At 41.2% G+C, this 23,970-nt stretch overlaps 1 protein-coding gene across 1 annotated transcript in view; it reads right to left on the minus strand.

The window, feature by feature from the left end:
* TRPM8 (transient receptor potential cation channel subfamily M member 8) overlaps window positions 1-23,970 on the minus strand; it is a gene marked incomplete at its 5' end in the record, with an annotated part of 78,571 nt that overhangs the window by 42,369 nt on the left and 12,232 nt on the right. Inside the window, 7 exons of the mRNA XM_082690592.1 lie at window positions 904-1,194; window positions 4,932-5,050; window positions 6,145-6,247; window positions 11,487-11,684; window positions 13,734-13,801; window positions 14,805-14,979; window positions 21,385-21,557. Coding sequence (XP_082546718.1) covers window positions 904-1,194; window positions 4,932-5,050; window positions 6,145-6,247; window positions 11,487-11,684; window positions 13,734-13,801; window positions 14,805-14,979; window positions 21,385-21,557 — 1,127 coding nt within the window. The remainder of the gene's footprint in view (window positions 1-903; window positions 1,195-4,931; window positions 5,051-6,144; window positions 6,248-11,486; window positions 11,685-13,733; window positions 13,802-14,804; window positions 14,980-21,384; window positions 21,558-23,970) is intronic.

A 23,970-nucleotide genomic window follows, 5' to 3' on the forward strand; every position in this document is an offset into this window, starting at 1 on the left:
TTCAAACAACTAACGCATTTAAATTTTTGTAATGCACCCACATGCATGCATTAAAATCCTAAAATTACAGGAGATAATTACCTCATTTGAGTTTTCACAGAAGCAACAAGAATTTGAGATATGTAGTTGATTTGAGGGGTGATCCCAGGAAAAACCCATAGGATAGTGAGAAAAGAAGATAGGAAAAGAAGGAACCAATGGAAAGGGTGTGTTATCAACAAGTCATCACTCTCAGTAACTAGAGATTACTACCACTAGGGAATCCTGGGAGCCAGTGTAGAACACATGCCTCAGAATTAGCTCCTCCAAGTGGGGAGGGAGCTGGGGTATTTATACACCAACTGCTGGTATTGATAGGACTCCGACCAGAACAAACCTTCAGCAAAGAGTTGCAGGTGCAGGCATTTGGAAACTTGGCCTGCCGGTGGTTGAAACACAAAGACCTGAGAGAATTCAGGTTGTACCTCCACGACAGAATCCCAGATGGAAACCTGGATTATCCCTTTCAAAATATTCACTACCCCTTTTATCTACAAAGGAAAACTTGGCCGACCTTTACATGCACAATTGATCACACCCAAAACCAAAAGACTGAGACATGAACAGGGAGCCATTCATTTGTCCCTCTTCCTAGTCAGATGCCTTCAGAAAGTGTGAGTGCCACACCGAGAATTGCAATGAAGAAAAGCTGCAACAATAATTTGAAGTATAGCACAGAGCTTAGAGCAAAATATCTGACTACTCACCAGGTAGACTCATTATCTTAAGTAAAGGCAGTAGCAAAAATTAACAATGCCAACATGCTACCTACTTTATGGCAATAAGGGAAGAAGTGGGAAAGATGGAGGTCGAGATACTTTTTGTGGGAAGACTCAAAAGCAGACAACCCGCCCTGGTACCTACGTGAAATTCTACATCTATGTCATCCCTGCTACTTCTGTCTTCCTTCCGGAAGCCTCTCCGAAAGTTAGCCACCAGTTTCCAGACAAATGTGAGGAGGGCATCATTATATGAATTCTTGGCAATCTGCAGGTTCCGGTAGACAAGGGTGCTGAAGTGGTTGGAGAAGAGTTCAGTGAGGACGTCATTGGTGAGAAACTTCCGCAGGTTCAATCCGTTCTCCAGAAAGAGGCGGACAAACTTGGGTCTGTCCTTTATAAGAGCCGTGAACATGACTTCTTGAAGGTCTGCAGACTGTGGAGAAAGCAGAGAGGAGACTCAGACCACATGGTCAGCCAAGGAAGTAAGAGTAACTTCAATTTCTCTTTTAATCCTTTTTGGGGAATAAATTTTATCTTTTCAGCTCTGACACAATGTTGGACCATAGTTCAAACGGACAGGGAAGTGGCAAGGCAGAGTCTTTGAAGTCAGCCAGATGTGGGCTTGGAGGTGACCTGGCCTCCTGCTACTATAGAGAAGAGAAGAGATAATTACTCGGGGAGAATGTTGGTCAGTAATTCATCTCAGCGCCTGGCATGCAAGAAGCACCTGGGACAGTGGGGCTCACCCCATCTCTCTGAAGTCTACAGTAGACACTGACTGTGAACCAATGGCCAGCCTGCTCACTCTGCACCTTGGGAGCCGTTCCTTCCAGTCACGTACCACCCTGCCAAGGGCTGTCACGTTACATCGCAGTCAGTCACTGGGACCCTTGACAGTTACACTTGGGTATTATTTATCTTTACCTCCCCTTTCCAGGATCCCTGATAAACCTATCCCCTAGGAGCTTATTGAGACTCTTATTAAAGATGATTAGTGTTTACCTCAGACACAAATGAGTGGGCAATAGGCCACACTAGCTTTCATGTCTTCCAAAATATACCTCAGAGTTGGGTTCAGTTGCCAACATTACCACTTAGAAGGTTCATAAAAATCCCCACATCACCAGCACTGAAATCCAGATTTAGGAGGGGAAACCAGAAACCCTGACAACACAGACAACCATCATCTAGAACCAAAGGGCAGCTGCTTCTGGGACCTGGAGTCTCTAGTCCCCCAAATCCCTGTTACTACACACACACACACACACACACTCTCTCTCTCTCTCTCTCTCTCTCTCTCTCTCTCCCCCTCTCTCTCTTCATTACTGTCCACACAGCCCACTCCACTCCTGATGCTAGCCTGACCCCCACTTTCGGTAAATATCCTCTGCCAAGGACAGCACTGTTTCTGCCTCACGATAAACTCCTGGGGATCACACATTGCCTAGACAGGAATGGTCAAGTGTCTCGTAAGTCCCTACCCTGTCGTCCAGGTGGGGTAGGAAAGGAAAGGGGTGGCTGCCCCACGGTGGCAGAAGGGAGCTGCACCTTCTCCCCAGTCTTCAAGGCAAGTGTCCTATTGCCCAGCATTTCCCATATCCTTCTAGATCATTTTCCTTTCTCTTGGTCACACATTGGACAGGGCAGTGGGCCCCAAACTTCAGTCAGAGTCACCTGGAGGGCTTATTAAAGTCCAGGTTTCCAGAGACTTCTTAGAATTTCTGCTGTAGCAAGTTGACATAAGGTCTGACAATTTGTGTTGCTCCCAAGTTCCCAGGTGATTCCCGTGCCACCATCGGTCTGGGTGGCGGGAACCACTGTCATATGTGGAGAAAGAAAAGCTTTGTAGTCAGACACATCTTGGTTTCCGGATCCTGGTTCTACCATTACCTACATGCGTGACCTAGAACAAGGCTGTCTCCAAGCTTCAGTTTGCTCGTCAATAACACAGGCGCTTGCCGGGGTGAAAGAGCTAACACAGGTCAAGGTCTTTGCAGAGATTTGAGGTCAGAGAAGGAGTACCAAAAAATATCAGTAGCTCTTGATCCGCTGGTACCCAGGGAGACCTGGGTTATTAACCAGCAGAATGAAATCATCCCTGCTAGGGGTTGGTAAGGGAGGGGCAAGTAAGCTAACACCATGAACCTGCTTCGTGCGCTGTGAAAGCTTACACAAATATCACCATGGTTTCAAAGGCTTTTACCTGTTTTTCAACAAATACATACAGAATGTTTCATATGTGCCAATGTCCTAAGTGCTTCAGAAACATGATCTGATAATCATTCTAACAGCCCAATCAGGAAGGTAATGCCCTGATTCTACGACCATCACCTCCGTTCTCAGACGAGCGGTGGTGTGTGGGTACATGTTTAACAACTGCAACTCTGGGAGAAGATCATAAGCCCTGATTTGTGATACCTGCCAATTCCTGTGGTGACAATGCTCCCACTGTGCCCTATTTTCAGCCACCACTGTGACCTCACTGAATGCAGAATTGGGAATAAACCTGGGGAAGAACCTGGTATTTCCAGCATGAAGATACAACAGTTATAAATAACTTCCAGAGCATGCATAGTAGCAAATTTTGTAAAATAATTAGAAAGTGATGCGTTCTGACTATTTCTTGCCTTTGTTTTTAAATTTAAAAATTTAATTCTGAGTTTATATAATTTAATTTTTTAGAGTGACTGTATTTAAAAACTGACTCACAAAATCTCTGAATCCTTAGCAGTCAGCTCGTGCACGCCAGTATGAACTGACTCCAACACACCACCTATAGGGAAATTGGGGTACGGAGAAGAAAAGTGACTTGCAGAGGCTAAGACACACAGAGGGGCTGGGTCTGCGGTCTGTTCTCTTAGCCATTATGCCCTTTACACTGAACTATCTTCAGTAGAGTTAATACAATTAGATGTACCATTCAATATATGCTTAAGTTTATGTTTATTTGCACTACCTGACCTTACTTAAATAGAAGATCTCACACACAGGGATTAATTTACAAATCAATTAACTCAATCTACTTATAATTCTGCCTTCTCTCTACTTACTAAAGCCTTGCGGCGTGCAATAGGGTTCATTCTACCACAAAGACCAAGCACAACATAATGTTTGCTAAGGGAATGAATAATTTAAAAATCCATACATCATAAATAAAATCTTTAAAAAAATCCATACACCATTACTTTATTTGCATTACATTATTAAAATTGGTAATGCGGTCATATAAACCAAGTCTTCATCTGATTCTGCAACGATGGGCCTAAAAGTGTTTTCCTGAGCCTCATATTCAGAATGAACGTCATGAGATACACGAACTTTCCGATCTTCACATACGCATATAAAATTAAATAGATTCTCACTGCCCACTGATGACTTAGACTGATCTAAAAGAGTAGAAGACAAAGCACCGTACAGCCTCACAGATCCCAGGGTGACAGGTTGTAATTCTTCCTACTGAACACAGCTCCTAAGGCTGATTTTACTTGAGCTGTACACAAGAAGACACTGCTAAAAAATGCAGTGCTATATACCTCTGATCAAATTAAAAGTAAAAAGAATCAGTCTACTGAAAAAAAAAAAAACATAACTTTATCAGAAAATACAATTTCCATATTGGAGGTGATTTTCTGGCCGAGAGTCTAGAGTCTCTAGCTCTAAGACATTCACTGTGTGTCTTCAATGAAGTTCTTCTACTTTTCCCTTAGGAATCTCACTGCTGACAACCCTTTTATCACAGGGTGGCTGGGGAGATGGGGCAGGGAGCAAAATGAGCACCACTGTCTTGTCTAGAAGTAGTCGAACTACTTCTGATAAACCCCTTTCAGCCATCGTGTCCATATTGTCCCCATAAGTTGTCCCCATCCGCTCCGAGGAGGGCATCTGTACCTCTGCACCCAGATGGAGAGGCACCTCTCATGTTGGGACCATGGGCTACGAACGCTGGATGGCGTTAGTGGACTGATATTTTCTTCCATGAGTTCTTTTGTTATAATCCCTTGACTACAAACCTACTAAGTCCATGCGAATGTCCTATATATACTACGGATGAGGAAAGTGACGGCTGGCACCAAAGGGGACTCTGCAAGATCTCTGCAAGATCTGGTATTGAAGACCTAGCAAGAAGTGAGTCAGACCTGACACAGGCCTAACCCAGGAGAGCTTTTTTACCTCCCATCGGCGGTCATTGGTGAAGATCTCGTCACTAGCGAGGTCCAGTTGGTTCCACTCCAGCAGAAGCTTCAGCTGCCCATTCCAGTTATCCTTATCTTGTTCATTGGTGCTAAAGGCTGTAGGAGGTCAGGGGAAAAAAGCAACTCAGCAGAAAAAAGAGTCAGAACCATCCCATGGCCATTTGTAAGGCAGATTCTAAGCACATTCCCTTCGAATCAGACATTCAGAACTGTCATTTTACCCACTTTTCTACATATTGTTTATTTTACTCACTCTTGTCCATATTCTGCATGTCCTAAAGCATATAATGAAGATCAACTCAAACCATAATAATATCTTTCCATTTCATATCCTAATGGTGCAATTGTGCTATGTTGATATTTTCCATAGATTCAAATTCCATGAATGTTGCATTTCAAGGACCGTATCAGGCTTATATAACTCTGAGTCTATGAAATAATGAGTCATATTATAAAAATTTTCTAATGTCTTTTCCAGAGCAAATGTATTCTGTATCTATGTATCTCTACAAATACAATCCCTTTTTAATAAATACACTTACAACCAGATTTCTGGCAAACGCAGTAAGAATAATTCTAATAAATAGTTAATGCTTAAATCACATTTCCTAGTTCCTTTACCCTAGTCTGCATACCTTATGTATACTAATCAGGTGGCTCGACTCTACATGGTCTTTGCCAAGGATCAATTTACTTCAGGTAACTTCCACCTTAATGGATTTCTAAGACTGCAAAGATCACAGATGAGAATTTCAAAACAGGTTCATTCATAAGCTTCAGGAAACTTGTAAATTCCTGAAACTAAATGCAAAATTATTTGTGTGAAGGTGTGTACGTGGATGCACATATATGTGAAGACCTAGGACAAAGGCCTATCATAGCTTTTTTCCACCTCCTGAGACTCAGATGAAAATTTTAAAACACTGTTACAGACAGCACTTTGGAGAGTGCTGGGATTATATTTGGCCACTATTTTAATGACATAAAAATTCTTGTTCTATTAAATACATTCAACCAAGGAGGTTAACTCAGCAGGCCACTAGTAGTTATTCTGGCTTCCAATCTGTGATAACCAAAATTAAGTACGAGATTATATTTCAATAAAGCTGTTTAAAAAATAAATGCAGGGCATTAGAAGCCACAGAAAGCAACACAAAGCTAAAACTTCCAGAGGAGCTATTTTTACTCACCTTTATACAAAGCATAGGAAATAGCATTGCTCACAATTTCATCCCCAGCTTCTTCCATTTTAATAACTGTTAATAGGTGAGAACTTTCGAGAATTTCTTTGAGCTGGCAAGATTTAAAGAGCACAGTTAGGCAATTGATTTCAGGCATAAGAAGCAAAAATGTCTCTCTTTTGGTGAAGAACCTTTTATTCCATTCTTTTTTTGAAGACTGCCTATAGGGGTGATCCAGACACCCTTCCCTCACCTACGGTGCCTGTGCCCATAACACCTAAGCTCTGAATTGGAATAATAAGTCCTTAGCCACAACGAGAACAAAGTACTGGTTGAACAAGTGCAACACATGAGAAAAAGTTCCTATTAAAGAGCTGAGACTCAGGGACTAGGGTGAGTGTAAGTGCATGTGTGTGAGCATGTGTGAGTGAGTGTGTGTGAGTGTGTGTGTGCGAGTGTGCATATGTATGTGAGTTGTGCATGTATGAGTATGTACATGCATGTGTGTGTGCATTCTGACTATGCATGTGTAAGTCCAGGAGTGTGAGTGTGCATGTGAATGGGAGAGTGTGCATGTGTGAGGATGCATGTGTGTGTGCATGAGTGAGTGTGCTTATGTATGTGTGTGCATGGGTGAGTGTGCATGAGTGAGAGTGCATGAGAGTGTGTGTGTGTACACATGCACACACGTGTCACATGAGTGAATAAAGGAGAAAAGAACAACAGAAAGCCACAGAAACCATCCAAGTGTGGTCAGGAGGGCTTAACCCGTAGGAAGGAGAATTCCAGTGCAAACAATAGCCAAGAGGACTTGGTGACTAGATAAAGAAATAAGGAACTTGTTATTCTTTGTGAAATTTCTGTAATATTTCATTTTAAAACCCGATCCCAAGGCTTCAGATGTCGTTGAGCTTGGCCAGAGCTTACTGAGACAGAGCTCCTCTAGAGGAGGAAGCCAGCCTGGTTTTGGTTAACTGGGCTCCAGGTCGGGGATAGGGGTCCCGCAACATTTGAAAACAAGGATCTGGAACTACGGAGAGTCTCGCCTGGGCAGGGGGACAGAGGTCTTGGGCCAAAGTGGGAGGGTGGAAGCCGGGAAGCCATGCAACAGATAAGACCTTGGATTTGAATGTTAGGAGGGACCATTCCGTCTGCATTCTCCTGGGAAGGCGGTGCTGGAGACTTTCGTTCGTGGATGCAGAGTCCAGGAGTGACCAGGAAATAAAGGAAAACCACAGGATGCACACTGAGGGCAGCGGGAGGGGGTGTGAAGGGAAGGGCCCTCTCTGCATGTGGGCAGCCCTAGCTCAAGCAGAAGGAAAGGGGTCCAACTAGAAATGACAGGCAGTGGGTGGTGGCTTAGTCACCTGGTGGCTTAGTCAGTCAAGCAATCTGTGTTTGGCTAAAGCTGTCACCCTGGGGTCCTGGGCTCCAGCCTAGCATCAAGCAGCATCCAGCCCTGCATCCAACCCCACATGAGGCTCCTTGCTCAGCAGGAAGTCTAAGTGTCTCTCTGCTCCTCCCCTGCACTTGTGCCCATGCTCTCTCCCTCACTCTGTCTCTCAAATAAATAAATAAAATCTTTATTTAAAAAAAAAAAAAAGAAGAAGAAAGGAAAGGGAAAGGAAAAGGAAAAGGAGAGGGGAGGGGAGGTGTGGAGAGAAGAAGGAAAGGAAGGGAAGGAATGACTGGTAAGAGGGGTCCATGTCCCAAGAGTCTGGACACAAGTGAGGGTGGGCAGCACAGATAAGGTTTTCCTTCCAAACAAAAAGGAAGAAGGAGAAAGTGAACGTGGATATAGAGTGAACTGATGAGACCCAGGGACAGCTTTGGGGAACCCTATCTGGTCTCCACCCTGAAACCTCCCTCTTTCCTCCTTCAGCCCTATCCCTGCACTGCAGCCAGCATGGGTTTTCCTGAACACAACTCACCACATCTTCATTCTGTTTCAACCTTTTAGTGACTTCCCATTCCATTTAAACAAGACCCAAATCTCAAAACAGTGTTCAAACAGCTGCCTGGCCTGGCCCCTCATAAGCTCTCCAGCTTTCATTCAAAAACTTCTACCTTCACTGACTTATTCCAGGGCCTCAGGTAGGCCATGCTTGCCTCACACCTCAGGACCTTTGCACATGCTGTTCTCAATATTACAATCCCCGTTTTCACCCCACTGACTACACAGCCTTCAGATCCCACATCACCTCCTCTGAGAATACCTTCAGAATCCATGCTACCTTTCTTTAGCATACTCATTTCAGTTTGATATTATATGATGCTATATACTGTAATCATTCAACTTAAACTTCTTTTTTTTCCATTTCTGTTTTCTCTATGAGGACAGGACTCTTCTTATCATGTATACTGTTCTTTCTGAAATGCTTATCCCAGAACCTGGCATATGATATATGCTCAATAAATATCAACTGAATAAATGAGTAGATGAAACAGTTTGACATAAATGAATGGTATCTAGGCTGACTGATAGGTTGGGATACTACGGAGGTTCAAGTTCTTGAGAAGGTGAGGACTAGGCACAGGTTTAACAACTTTGGGTGAACTAGTAGAAAGAGAAAGCATAGTCCCAGTGGAGAGATAAACTGGGTTCCCTGGAAAGGTCAAGAAACCGTGAATTCAGAGTTTGAGGTTGGTTGTCCAGAAGATAAGTGAAATCACCCATAATTAGCCTTGGGGGGGTACTCAATTAATATCTGACTGGATATATACATTCATTAATTAATAATTCTTCTCTTGAGCTTGGTCTTTTGGAAAATCTGTACCAATTGCAAACCTTCATATAAGTGCATAATTAAAGTGCCAGACGAATTTTTATTATTAATCGATGTCTTCTGACATGATTATAATTATGATGGATCATTAGCATATTAGATATGACTATGAATGAGTTATAAATCCCAGAAAGGATAAGTGAAATGCATCTGATTTTTAGCCTGTTCCAGATTTCTATAATAGTTTTCTGAAATCAGAAATCAAAATCCCTCATTAAGGGGACCCATTAGATGGTCTCTGTTCTTTGGACATGACCTGACTCAGATTCTTCAAGCCAACTTGCATGAGTGAGAGGAAAGCCACTGGAGAGGACTCAGGGCCATCCTGGGTGGGTAAGTTAAGAGTTGTCTATTTCTTCTTCTATGGGTCTCCTTGAACCAACCACTGAATTCCTCCCATACATCGCGGGAAAGCACCTTGAGCACAGTGCTCAGCACACAATGTCTCTGGATTCTCTGATGATATGTCTAGAATTGTCTCAAACATTAAGGTGTCCGTATGTGGAGAATCAAAACTGTATACCACTTTGGGGAGGAAGGACTCCTATTTCTTATCCACATATTTCCATGCAGAGCAGCCTCCATCCGAACCAAGCCCCTTGATATCCTCCACCCTTTCACTTCCTCCTACTTAGGGTGGGGGAGTGACATGTCTAACTGGTAGCTTTCACTTTGCCTGGCCAGCCAGCCCTTTACTGCTTCTTCAGTGGGATCTGCTCCTTGCAGAGTGTTAGTGCTCTGGTCTGCTATCAGCCACATACCTAGCCTCGGGGGAGGCAGTCTCTATCCATGGCTGCCTCTGTCTGGGTGGGCTCGTCTGTCTCATTCTGGGGCTCAGCACAAGGAAGCTCATTACGACTATACCCCTAAGCCACATCTGTCAACTTTGCCTTCATCCTCAATGAAGCTGATAAAATCTGATCTCTATTTGCCTGATTCTTGTGTCTGTCCTTCAACTGGACTTGGCCAAGATACAAGAAAATCCTAGAGTGAACTTCCATATAAAACCCCCAACTTTACATTTTTAGTAAAATCTGGAAAATGCAATTATTCGAGTAGGAATATCATATAAGCATATGTGGGGCAGGCCATCATTTAGCACCAACACTGACTCTGAAAAAAGATGCATCCGAATTTTTAAATTCTAAATTCTAGGTAATAAGGCTTAATCCAGGAAGAACTTCCTTCATGATCACTTCAACCCCACTGCACCTCACCCGGAGTATCAGCTAACTGTCCATTCATCTGAAGTTAATTAAGACCAGTAGAGTCCCCACTGTGTGTTTATTGGCTAGAGAACTGAGTGGCCTAGAAGACTGGGTTGATTTTCCTCATTATTTACAAGGCTTTGGTTCATCCAGGCTTGCCTTAAACAATGGCAGAGGCTACCACAAACAAGACTACCCTATACCAGGGTTTCAGTTTGCTGCACTGGACATTTTGAGGTGCTTTCACAACTAAATACTGTCAAAGTGCCAGTCTAGTTAAAGAATATTTTTTATAGGGGCGCCTGGGTGGTTCAGTGTGTTAAGCCGCTGCCTTGGGCTCAGGTCATGACCTCGGGGTCCTGGGATCGAGTCCCGCATTGGGCTCTCTGCTCAGCAGAGAGTTTCCCTTCCTCTCTCTCTGCCTGCCTCTCTGCCTACTTGTGATCTCTGTATGTCAAATAAATAAATAAAACCTTTTAAAAAAAAAAGAATATTTTTTATAATATATTCAACCTTGAACTCTCATGACAAAATGGGCTCTATGACTTAAATAACTCTCCCATTGTCTCTAGTCTGTTATTTTCTTTCTCCAAAAATTCCCAAATGGCAGCACATACTCCTAAGAAATACCCAAACATCGAAGGCCATTCTAGAATGAGCTGATGGAAACACACCCACTGATACTAACGTGGGCTTTCTAATGAACTGAGCAGTGAAGGAAGTGGAAGTCAGTTCAAGTCAACAGCATTCACAAAACAGAGTAGTTAGAAGCTATGGTACCATGTCAACATAGTTTTCTATAGGCTTAGCCATAAGAAGTGTAATAGAGATTCTGATAAGTCCATGTTTCTTACATGATCTGATGAGAAAGGTGAGAGATTCTGAGTTAAATCTTGGGCCAGTGAATTTAGAAAGGCAATTATTCTGTAGTAACTACTTCTCCAATGGATGTAGACTCCATTTAGCATCTGCAGTTGTAAAACATTGCCAAGAATCTCCTTCCTCTGCTCCACTGACACACCAATATTCAGAAGCTAAACGTTTGTTGAAGTCATGGTGTAAAAGGATTACCAGCTTTGCAAACAGGTCTGAGTTTGAACCTCAATGCTACCCCCACCAGGTATGGAGACTTGGCGAGTTATTTAACTTACATGAGCTGCAATGTCCAACAAGAAACCTACTTACATGAGCTGCAATGTCCAACAAGAAACCTACTTTGGGCCAGAGTATCGCTTCAGTGTCACTAAGAATGGACAAAAGAGCTGTAACTCTAGCACAGTTGAACTCTTAACCCTTCCGCCTTCCCCATGAACTTGGCTATCTTCTTCTCAGCCCCCAGAAGCCTCCTATAGCTCACCCATTTGATCCAACTCTCAGTCTCCTCCTCGGGCAGCCGGGACACTGTGCGGGGTAAGAAGCGCACCAGCTTCTCCTTGACCACGGATGACGTCAGGGCATCCTCCACCTCCATCAGGCTCGCAATCACGTCTGCAATCTGCCCTGAGCCCTCCACCACCACACAGGGGATTTTACTTTTGATGGAGGTGTTGATGGCCTGGGAGAAGGGAGACAGAGTTGGCCAGACTGAAGACACACTGATGACCAGTGGAACGCACCAGAACCAGGCTGGTCAACCACACACCTTGACACATCTCTGCACTTTTCCTTTTGGGGTTTTATATGAATCAGAAGCAAACCAAATTTTTGCAACTGTCTATGAATGAGCAACATAAGCCAGTTGTATTATAGCCTGTGCTAATACTAATTCCTATAATAAGGACACATGTGATGAGCTTAAGTTCTCCATAAAAAGTGCTTAAAATATCAATATATACAAAATTGATCATTCCAAATACTGACATCATAGATATGCATGACAAGTCCTAAAAATGGTATTCAATATTATTGTTGACAGCTTATCTGAGAGAGGTTATCAGTATTCATACTTTTAAGGTATGAAAATACCTTCAAAGCAGTAGCCACATATGTTGACATGTATATCCCTTATAATTCCCAAATAATTTACCTTGCCCTTTTTATGAAAAGAGAATAAAATTAAATTTGTTTCCCAGATATATACACACCACATTTTTATTATTTCCTTTACAAAACTACAGAAGCTATTCTAAGTCTTAAGAATTTTAAATCACTTAACAGCAAGACACAGTGATCAACATGCACAGAAGAAACTAAGGAGCCCCTATCCTTAGCAGAGACTGAACGCCTTCCTGGAGGACATGTCGCCCATAGAGTGTCTGGTGTCTCACCCTGGCGAGTTGAGGGGTTTTTCCAGCTCTGCACCCCACTGCCTGCCCCAGAGACCGGTGTGTCCACATACTGGGGCCAGAATAAGATGATCAGACAGGAAGCTGTCCCTCCTCTCTCCCATCCCCTGTCCTGGATGTGGTTACTGGCCGCACAGTCATTTGAGGGGAATGCCACAGAACTACAGTGCCTGGGCCCACAGTGGTTCTCTGGAAGTCAGAGAATTCCAAATCAAAAATTTGAAAGAGAGCTAGTAAACATAACCATCTTTCAATTCCTTTCTCTCCATCCCTCCTCCTCTCTTCCTCTTCTGCTCTTCAAGGATTCATGTGCTGACAATTTTTTTAAAAATCTTTAATTTTTCCCTGAAAAGTCTTTCCCTGAAAACTTTCATTTAACAATGGTCTCAGCAGGACATCTCACAGCAGGTGCTCCATAAATATGTGTGAGTGAATGAATGAATGAATGAAAGGCCATTGTTATATAAAAGGATAAACAAAGTGCTAGATTAGGAGTCCAAATAACTTCGCTGGGAATTACTTGTAACTCTAGAAGGAGACTCTGGGAGGGAGTGGAGAGGACCAAGAATCGTGATACACAGGATAGAGGATACAAGGGGATAGGCAAATGAACGTGGAAATTAATTAAAAGAAGGAGTTAAAAATCAAATTTTTGTGAGGTCCTAGTGCTAAAACAGTGAGATCTTCAATATGGTGTGCATGCCTTCAAATACCAACAAGTATGCAATCACACTGATACCTTCTGAAAGGTCAAGCAGGAGCCTGGCTGGTGATAAGAGGAACTCAGAAACATCTGAGTAACACAGATGGAGTGGGGAGCAGAATTCTCCTCCACTGCTCAACACTGGAGTTACAGAACTGTCCAGGAAGATTTCTATGATCCCAGAGTCGCTTAGGACTCGGGGTTCCTTCTTATGGGTGAAGTCCTTGCAGGCCCAGGAAGTGTGTGGTTGGACCTTCAGTGGTCTGGGAAACCCATCTGAGAGTAGCCTCTCTGTGTGTGATCACAGATCATCTCCATGCAGATGGGGTGGCCATGATTTTCCGATATATATGCTGGTTATGATCTGTAGTTTTATGAGTTAAGATCAACTCTTCTCTTTGGTGGGCTGATGGCCAAAGCCAATATTAGGTATATAAGCTATTCATGTTCTTGCAAAGTCTCCTCTGGACTGCTAGGGAACATTGTATGGTGAAAATACTACTACTTACTTGCAATAGTAAAAGAAGTTAGTCAGATTAGATCAACATGAACTCCAAAGCAAATTTGTTGGGTTAGTTTGTTGATCAATTTTCTAGAAAACCAAGCCAAGACTCACCTTCAAAGTCTCTTTGCCACCTCCTTGGGCGAAACACACAATGGGGATCTTGCCACCATAGTTGGAATCTATAAGGCATAGAACATAAAACTGACTCTGGACTCATTAGAAATATTCATCTATCTCAGGAAGAAGCATACCAGGAGCTTTTGTTCCCAGGGTGTGGGGTGACGACTGCAGATCTCAGAATTGAAATCCCCCCATTGATCTTGACAGATGTGTCTCTGCACCCCAAACCAGTATGACATATGTCATGTTGTAATTTGTTACTGATATTTAAAATGCTAAAGGCTGTGAATAATTTACTTTTACTAATATTAGACCAGGTTCAAGTTTATCCTTATAATACACTCTTGCTAATTTGCATAATCCTATGCTTTCTTGAGTGGGTGGCAAATTTGCATAACTAAGTATTCTCTCAAGAAAGAGTATTACATATATAAATGCCTTCCTTCATGTATGCCCCACTGAAAAAGGAAAAAGATGTTGAAAACTTCTCCAATATATCCCTGTTATGGAGTCTATCACTACCTTGTGAGGTACTCTTGTTCCATAATAAGACGTATCTTCAACAGTGGTGAAGAGAGAGAATATGTCACTTCCCATACCAGATAAAGGCTTTCACTCAACTGCTACATTCTTCCCTTGAAACCAATATTTTAAATGGTTCCACTATATAAAAATAACCAGGATTCAAACACATAACCCATCCAACTGTTGACCTAATGGGTTGGTTTTTATCATTTTTACCCTAGCTAATTACATTGCTTCATAGGCCCAGATTTGCCAGTGTGGATTTTATTTGTTCTTGAACGTTGTCTAGCAGAAGAATAGACAGCAGGTTTTCTGTACTGACAAACCAGAGTGCAACAAGGCAGCATTTATGCTCCCACACGTTGGCAGAAACGGTTCTAGGATGTCAAAGAAAGAAGAGAAATAACAGCACCTCTCTGGCAACAGGACACCTAATTGGGTTCACCATGCTTCACTTAATGAGTGGTGGCTACCATTGTTGGTGCTGCTGCTACTGCTCTTGATACTAGGTCTAAGATCCACTTTCTGAATCCTGACCTTGAATAGTGCGCTCAGAAATGTACTTCTCCAGCTGATTCCGAAGTTTTGCTTCAACTGTAGGATGTCCATGGCACCCGTTGTCCACGAGCAGCAGATGAGTGTGATTGTTGTCCAGGATATACAGAGGGTCTCTCTTGAAGTCATCCATTATGTACTGAGCTGAGAAATATCCCTGAAAAGCACAGAGAATCTTGTTTTTGAGATTTATTTGTTGGCCAACATGCATGATAATATTTTTATATGTTATTATGAAGGCTAACCCATCAGGTTCAAATATATTGATGCCTCCTCCCAAAGTCCTAAGTTTTTGGAAGGGTCTTAGAGGTCTTATAGTACAGGATGTCATTTTAAGTATGAAGAATTGAAGGTTCAGAATGGTTGGGTCACCTGCCCATTGTCATAAATGGCCAGTGACAGTGTAAGGATCAGATTCCCAATTCAGTTCTTATTCCATTGCCCTGTGCTCATTTGTATAAATTCATTGAAACAGATAGCATTCAAGGAAGTATGTGTGTATGTATGTTAATGTATGTATGTGTGTGTATCCAGATACACACACATGTGTGTGCATGTAGTTTTATACACATACACACACATACATACACAGACTTATATTTGTGTTTGTAGATGCAGGTAGAGGAAGATTGACATAAACACATATATATTTGCTATCATATGCCAAGACTTTTGCCAGGGTTTATGAATTAGAAAGTGAACAAGATGGGATCTCTGCTCTTTAGAAGTCCATAGTTATAGGACCAGAAAAAGAAACAATTAAACAGATACTTGTCCTAATGCCATAGAATAAACAATAGCTGGTGGGGGGCATAAACAAAGAAGCTCTGGACCCCTGTGTCCCATTCAAAGGTGTTTAGTTCTTAAAGGATTAGGGCTACATTAAAAGATGTTCAAACTGAATTCTAAGAATACAAGTCAAGTTGAAAATTCAATGAGGAGAAGAAGGTTGCTGACTCTATTAATGGTATATATGTTCAATCAGAACAAAGGAAGAATGAAAAAAAACTTCAAATGTTACAGTTCTCTTCTCAAAGTGGTCCTCACCCAGCCAGGAGCTCTACTCAGGAGAGTCCTGGAAATGAAAGATAGGATAATATTGGCAAGACAGGCATCCAGGCAATTACAGAGGAGCCCTACAAACCTTCTTGAAACAAAACATTCCTACTCCACTTACACTTTTACAGACACAAATTCTAAAACCTTAACAAGGAAATAATCACAAAAGGAAAAGCCAAATACCATGCTTTCTAATGAATGAGGATATAAAACTCCTAATATTGGCTATTTAAATTCAGTTTAATTAGTTTATTAAGGAATAAGTAACACTGTTTCCAGAGCTCTGTCCGTTAGATTATGGATTAAAGGGGAAAAAATAGCAACCCAACAGATGCGAAAAGATATTTGGTACTCAATGTTCATTCTCAATTTAAAAAGAAAAATTATAAACTAAAAATAAAAGGATAATGCCTTATGGTACCTTCTTAAAATAATGTTATTGAAGCTTTCACCAAATTCTGTCTACAGTAAAAATACTAGTCTCATTCCTACCACTATGATACCAAGTATTTTGGATGCCATTGGGATACCTGTTATCATCACTGTTATTTAACATTAGTCTGAACATTTTAGCGCAGGCAAAAAATGCAAGATATAATTAAATGGAAAAGTTATGTTTAAAAGTAACACTATTTATCACTGATATGGTTGCAAACACAGACTACCGAATGAATCTACTAAAAAACTATTAGAATAAAAAAAAAGAGTTCAAAACATTTGATTCAAAACAACAAATAAATCCTTTCTTCATGAAAATCGCTTCCAAAGTGACACTGAATAAACACCCCATTCACAATAATAACAAAAATCCATTATCTCTAGAAACGATATTAAGAAGAAATATGTAGGTCCTAGTGAGAAAAACTGTAAAATTTTCCTCAAAGATACAGACTTGCATAAAGTGAGGGATATATTCTATCACTGGAAGAAGACTTGATATTCCAATGATTTCAATTTTCCTGCATCAGTTTTGGGTTTTAATATGACCTCACTCAATGAGTGTGACAATAAAATTTCACACTCATTTTTTTGTGCTGTTTTGCCTTGTGGTTGTACTTTTTTTTTAAAGATTTTATTTATTCGATAGAGAGAAAGCACAAGCAGAAGCAGAAGGAGAGAGAGAAGACTTTCCATTGAGCACAGAGCCCAGTGCAGGGCTTAATTCCAGGACCACAAGAGTCTTCATACACTTGATACCTGAGCTGAAAGCAGAGACTTAATGGCAGAGTCATCCAGGCACCCGTATGTGGTTGTACTTTGACAAAGGGATTTCAAGTTTAGATAACAACAATGGTAGAGGTATGAGCTCTTTTTTTGTGTATATGTAATGCAACAATACTTCTGACAGTGCAACACAGACTCCAAATGAATAAAACTTCAGTACCTGGTATTGTTTCAGTTCAGCTAAATCTGGGTTCTCGTAGAGCCCATCTACTAGTAGTGGGGTTTGTAACGAAGCCATGAATAGAAACCACATGGGAAGATATGGCCAACAAAGTTATTGCGAACAATTACTGGGTTCAACTTGTGCAAAAGACCAAGCACTGTTTTCCAGGGAAGACAGAAAAGAAACAAAGAAGTTGACCACAAAATCATATGGGTTTGCTAGTAGACTACCCTAACTCACCAAAGTATCATGAGCAGACTTGTAAAAGGAATAAAAACTAGTGTTATAATTTGAATATCTAAAAATAATACATACTCATTGTAGGAAACATGGAAAATACAGAAAAGAATGAGAAAAAATAAAATCATGCTTAATTCCACAACTCAGTGATAATCATCAAGATTTTAGTGCACTTATGTCTTTCCTAGACATATAGATTAATTTACATTGTTTTCATAATTTTCTACTTAAAACTGCAAATATTTTCTATATTATCAGAAAATCTTTGCAAATATTATTTAGCACAAATTTCTTTCTCTTTACACAGTAAGCTACCTAAAGATCCCTCTATTCTTGATATTACTAGATATTTAGGCTTATGTTAATTCTTAATATTATTAGAAATGTTTTAAACAGTGTTTGTCTAAATATTAAATATTAAATTCTCTAGTGATATTTATAAGTATGGTATGAACAGTCTTCATGCACTTGATACAAATTTTGCACTTGATCTTAGCCTAAAGGCCGAGAAGTGATTGATACAAATTTTGAAATGGTTTTCCAGAAAGGGTACAGATTTGATCTTTCTGCAGAAATTTATAAGGATCTCATGCTTCTATATGTGTTGGAGACTACAACCATATTTTAAATTAACTCTTTTTTTTTAAGATTTTATTTATTTATTTGACAGACAAATAAATAGAATGAGAGAAGGAAACATAAGCAGAAGGAGTGGGAGAGGGAGAAGCAGTTTCCCCACCGAACAGAGAGCCCAATGCAGGGCTCAATTCCAGGACCCTGGGATCATGACCTGAGCCAAAGGCAGATGCTAAACAACTGAGCCACTCAGGTGCCCCTAATTTAACTCTTAACAGATTTTTTAAAATTTTCTGGGTGAAATCATCTAGCTCAGAGAAATTGTAAAGATTTTTATTTCCCTAAACTTTAAGCTCATTCACTGATAATTCTTTTAATCAGATTTTATAGTTCTTGTTGAATCATCTTTTGGAAATTATGGTTTTACAGAAAAATATAAATTTCCATGAGATTTTCAAATGTTTTGACATACAGTTGTATGTTGCATCTGTAAAATTTTTTCCAATATTTTTATTATATTTGATTTAGATTATTCTATTTGATTTAGTTCTATTTATTCCTTAAATTGTCAAAATTATTTCAGAGAATAAATAAGAGTTCTATTCTTCCTATTTTTTCTTTCTAATTAATTTATTTCTGATGGAATATTATTGTTTTCCTCCTTCTCAAGGGTTGTTAGTGGTGTTATTTTCAAACCTATTAATTTGAACACTGTGGTAGCTAAAAGACTGAGCCATGGCTCTGGCACTTACAAACCATGTGAATAAAGAAAACTTCTTACTTTCTTTATGACTTAGTTTTCTCCTCTGTAATGAGAGCACTTCATTATAGCTCTTCATTGTTGTGAAGACTAAATAATGTCAGATATTATTCAATTATTATTGAATTATTTTCTTGATTTTTGCTAATAAGTGTTATAGGACTATGCATTCCACTCTGAGTGCAGCTTTGGCCATTTGGTCATTTGCATTCCTTTCTAAGTAATCCGTGATTATATTTTTGAAAGTTCACTTTTTTTTTAAAGATTTTATTTATTTATTTGAGAGAGAGACAGTGAGAGAAAGCATGAGCAAGGAGAAGGTCAGAGGGAGAAGCAGACTCCCCATGGAGCTGGGAGCCCAATGCGGGACTCGATCCCGGAACTCCAGGATCATGACCTGAGCTGAAGGCAGTCGTCCAACCAACTGAGCCACCCAGGCGCCCTGAAAGTTCATTTTTGAACCAATAGTTATTTAGCAAGATGTTGTTTGTTTGTTTTCTTCTTAATTTCCAAGTGATTAGAACTCTCCATTTAATCTTTACATAATCATTTCACATTTTACTTATTGATAGAGGATGCCATCAGAGAAATACTGAAGTCTTTTGTTGTTGCTATTCCAATCCAGCAAGGGGGAAATACCTACCTTATAGGGTTGTTCTTGTGACTCTATGAATTCATATATGGAATGTATCCACACAGCAATGGTGATTATACAACACTAAGCCAATGCCCAGTACAAACATGGCTAAGAGATAAACACTACATTCTTTCCCACCCAGCCTGCCCCTGTCCTCAGAATCCTAACCCAGGCCATTCTGACCCCTGAAGTTGACATTTGATGGGAGATGATTTTGCTACCCCTGGCTGAGCATCTAGAAACAACAACAAAATCTACAATTCACTCTGCACAATTAATCCATCCCATAATAATACAAGTTTATTTTTATAAAAATTCAGACTCACTCTAAACTACAAAGCTAGGAAAGTTCCTCACACCCAGTCTACTCTCTCTGCAAAGCCCTCCTCCTCCCACCCCACCTTGCTGCCTCCTGAGAGATGCTTGGAAATGGCTCCATACTCTCCTATGTCCCTTACATACCTCAAAAATGTTATCAGGCACAAAAGTAATATCATTTTTTAAAAAATTTTAAAAAGGGGAGCCTGGGTGGCTCAGTGGGTTTAAGCCTCTGCCTTCAGCTCAGGTCCTGATCTCAGGGTCCTGAGATGGAGCCCCACATCAGGCTCTCTGCTCAGCAGGGAGCCTGCTTCCCTCTCTCTCTCTCCTCCTGCCTCTCTGCCTATTTGTGATCTGTCTCTATCAAGTAAATGAATAAAATTTTTTAAAAAAAATTTTTTTAAAGACCCGGGAGCACCTGGGTGGCTCAGTCATTTAAGTATCTTACTCTTGATTTCAGCTCAGGTTATGATCTCTGGGTCATGAGATTGAGCCCTGCATCTGGCTCCATGCACCGTGTGGACTATGCTTGATACTCTCTCTCTGCCTCTCTCTCTGCCCCTCCCCCTGCTCATGCATGCTCACTCACTCTAAATAAATAAATAAAATCTTCTAAAATAAAGATAGAAAGTAAAAAGAACCAGAATAATTCTAAAAATCCTGAACATTTACCACCTAAACTTCCATAGAGTCCCAGGTGGAAGAAGGTGTAGAGTAAACTGGGATTTCTGAGCATCTGGTCCAAAGCTTCTAGGTAGACATCACCTATTGTTTAAGGAGGTTTTCAATTCACTAGAAGCACTGTTTTCAAAATTCTACACTTGCTAAAAATCCTCATGTATCTACCTTGCATTTATACCATGAAATGTGGGTTGATTCCTTTCTAAATATGCTCATAGGAAACTTTAAGGAGAAAACTATTCATAGCTCTCTTAAAGCCAAATTAACCAGCATTCCCAGCAATTCTTGTGAGTGTGGCCAAGCAATAAAGATATGGTGCCCAAGGCTTGAGCCCTGTTGGGACAGACTCAAGTCATGTTTATAATGAATGAAGAATCTGACTTCGATACAATAATGTCAAGAAGAATTTTAATAAACAAAACACACCTTTTAGTAACTCTTTCACAGGACTTCTTTGATCGTGTCACTCTTTTTGTTGGGTTGGTTTTTGTTCTTTTGGGGAGAGTTTTTGGTTTTGGGGGGTTTTTGTTGGTTTTGTTGCTGGTATTTTGGGGAGGTTGTTATTGTTGTTTTTTAGAAAGAGAAAGAATGCATTGGCCGGGGGTAGGGGCACAGGATAGAGGGAGAGGGAGACAGACAAAGAGCCAGAGGTAAGGCTCAATCTCATGACCCTGAGATCATGACCTGAACCAAAATCAAAAGTCGGAAGCTTAACCGACTGTACCACCCAGGTACCCGTGTCAACCTTGTTCTTAATTGTCTGTCCCAAAGGTGCTCCTTGTAAAGTTAAGTTCCCTATGAGCTTGCCCCCATCTCAGAGCCACAATGTTCAGACCAGAGCCCCACGCCATGGTCTTTCTCTTCACAGACCTCCTCCTGTCCCATCCCTCTTCCTGTCACATACCTCAGCATCACAATTCCTGAGGAGGGTGTCCCTGTTGGAGACCATGCCCCAAGCTGCTATGCCAATGGCAACGATGTTCTCCTCTGAATTCCTGCTGATGGTGTTGTCTCTCACCACCTCCCCAATGTACTTCATCAGGCCATAATGGGTGCCTCCAGTGAGAATCCAGGCGCCTGTCAAAGAGGGAGGAGAGCAAATGCTCAGCTGGCTCTGAGTAAGGTTCCCATCCTGTGCTCACGGACCCCTGAAGAAGTCCCCACCATGTGAGCACCAGGACAAGGCACTGCGAGCCACCCCTTGCAATGGGCTTTGTTGAGGAACCTATGAAGAGGAAGGAGAAGAGGATCTCTAGAGGCATTTCTAAGAGATGTTGGTTTTATTTTTTTTTTTTTAAAGATTTTATTTGTTTATTTGACAGACAGAGATTACAAGTAGACAGAGAGGCAGGCAGAGAGAGAGAGGGAAGCAGGCTCCCTGCTGAGCAGAGAGCCCGATGCGGGACTCGATCCCAGGACCCTGGGATCATGACCTGAGCCGAAGGCAGCGGCTTAACCCACTGAGCCACCCAGGCGCCCGAGATGTTGGTTTTAAAAGGATCCAAATTCTGGGCCCCACTCTTGATCTAAATCATCAGATCCTCTGGGGGTGGGGCCAGGGAATCTATATCCTTACCCAGCCTTGCAGGTAAATCCTGTTATGGATAATAAATGCCAGGCTGGAGCTTGAGAGTAAGTCAAGGCAGGGCTGCCATGAAAAGCCAGCACTCTGCTCCCAGACCCCTACCCTGGGGCCATGACCCTGGTGCCTACCATGTAGCTTTACTTTATAATTACACAATTTTGCACACTGGTATTTTAAGGTTTACATTTGATGATCATCACAATGTCAAGGGTTTTGCACATTTTTTTTTCAGAAATGAAGTAAAGAAAATACTTATAAAATATTATTTAGCATAATAATAGAATCTAAAGTTGGAAGCCACCCAGATCTAATATACTACCCAGGCGGGAATCCAGCCTGAGGATGGTCACTGGCAAGTCTTGATTAGCTCTTGATTAGCTCTTAGAGTCTCTAGGCGGCCCTCTCCCCCAGTTAGTAGAAAGTCCCTTTGCTCACTATTTGTCTCCATTCTGTAATTTACTACTGTCTTCAATGATAAGGAACAAGGTAAGTCACCTCACACATAAATGCCCTTCTGATATTTTGAGGTAAATGCAGCGTGGTCCTTAGGGTGGTCCTCCCCGATTCCTGCAACCATTTCTAACAAGACATGAATGGCAGACCCTCGGCACCCAGTTTCTGTCCTCTAGACAATTTTAGCTGTCAATGTTCCCCTTTCATACCAGGCGTGGGAAAGTGAAGCCACCACAAAGGACAAGAGACTGTTGAAATCCAGCACCAGCCCTTCCCTTCACCTGACTGGAAGTACTCAGGCCAGGGATTTTTGTCTGGCTTTTTTTTTGTTGTTTTTTGTTTTTTGTTTTTCTGTTATATTCCCAGCACTTAAAACAATTCCTGACACATAGTAGGCATTTAAGAAGTATTCTGAATGAACGATGTATGTTCAGGATTTAGTAGTAAGGAAGCCGACCTGGTCAGTTTCAAAACAAAGCAAGCTCCTACTGCAGCTCCCTCTGGTGGGTCAGGAAAGGGAGAACTAATGGGAACAACATTCTTGACGTTTAAAGAAAACAGGGAATCATGGAACACTGCATCAAAAACTAATGATGTACTGCATGGTGACTAACATAACACAATAAAAAAAAGTTTTTAATGAAAGGTACCTTTATAAAAGTGATGTCAACAACAAAATAATATACACAGGAATAAATCTAACAAAAGATGGGCAAGAAAAAAAATTAAAATAAAATAAGACATGTGTCCTATGTTCTGCCAGTTAACTAGTATTCTTAATAAGACATTTTTAAAATATTAGGCTTTGATAAACTGAATCTAATCGTGAGGAAACATCAAATCCAATGAAGGAGCCATCTGCAAAAACGATTTGCCTATATTCTTCAAAATGGCCTGAAAGACCAAGAAACTCTTCAGAGCAATCCAAGATGAAAAAAAGCTCTTTAGTTTGCTATGGAATGAAACGCTAAGTCAATGGAGTCCACTGAGGAGGGGAAAAAGGAGGTGGTTTGTTTGTTTGCTTTTCAGTTTGGGGAGTTTGTGGGTGGTTTTGGTTTTGGGGGTGTTTTTTGGTTTGGAGTTTCTGTTTTGTACTTTATTGTTTGCTTAAAAGGACAATATTGAAAAAATCTGCAAAAATAAAATATGGACTTTTTTTTAAGATAATAGCACTGGTTAGCTAACTTTCTCAGGTTTGAAAATTGTACTGGGTTATGTGAGAGAACATCTCTGTTCTTGAGACGTTCATGCCGACATACTTAGAGCCAAGGGTCATGATGCCTGCAGTTTACTCTCAAATGAGTCTTTAAAAAATCCTAACATGTGGGGGTGCCTAGGTGGCTCAGTTGTTAAGCGTCTGCCTATGGCTCAGGTCATGATCCTAGGGTCCTAGGATGGGCTCCCTGAGGTGGGCTCCCTGCTCGGCGAGGAGCCTGCTTCTCCCTCTCCCAC

This window comes from Mustela nivalis (assembly GCF_964662115.1).
Source record: "Mustela nivalis genome assembly, chromosome: 11".
Taxonomy (NCBI): Eukaryota; Metazoa; Chordata; class Mammalia; order Carnivora; family Mustelidae; genus Mustela; species Mustela nivalis.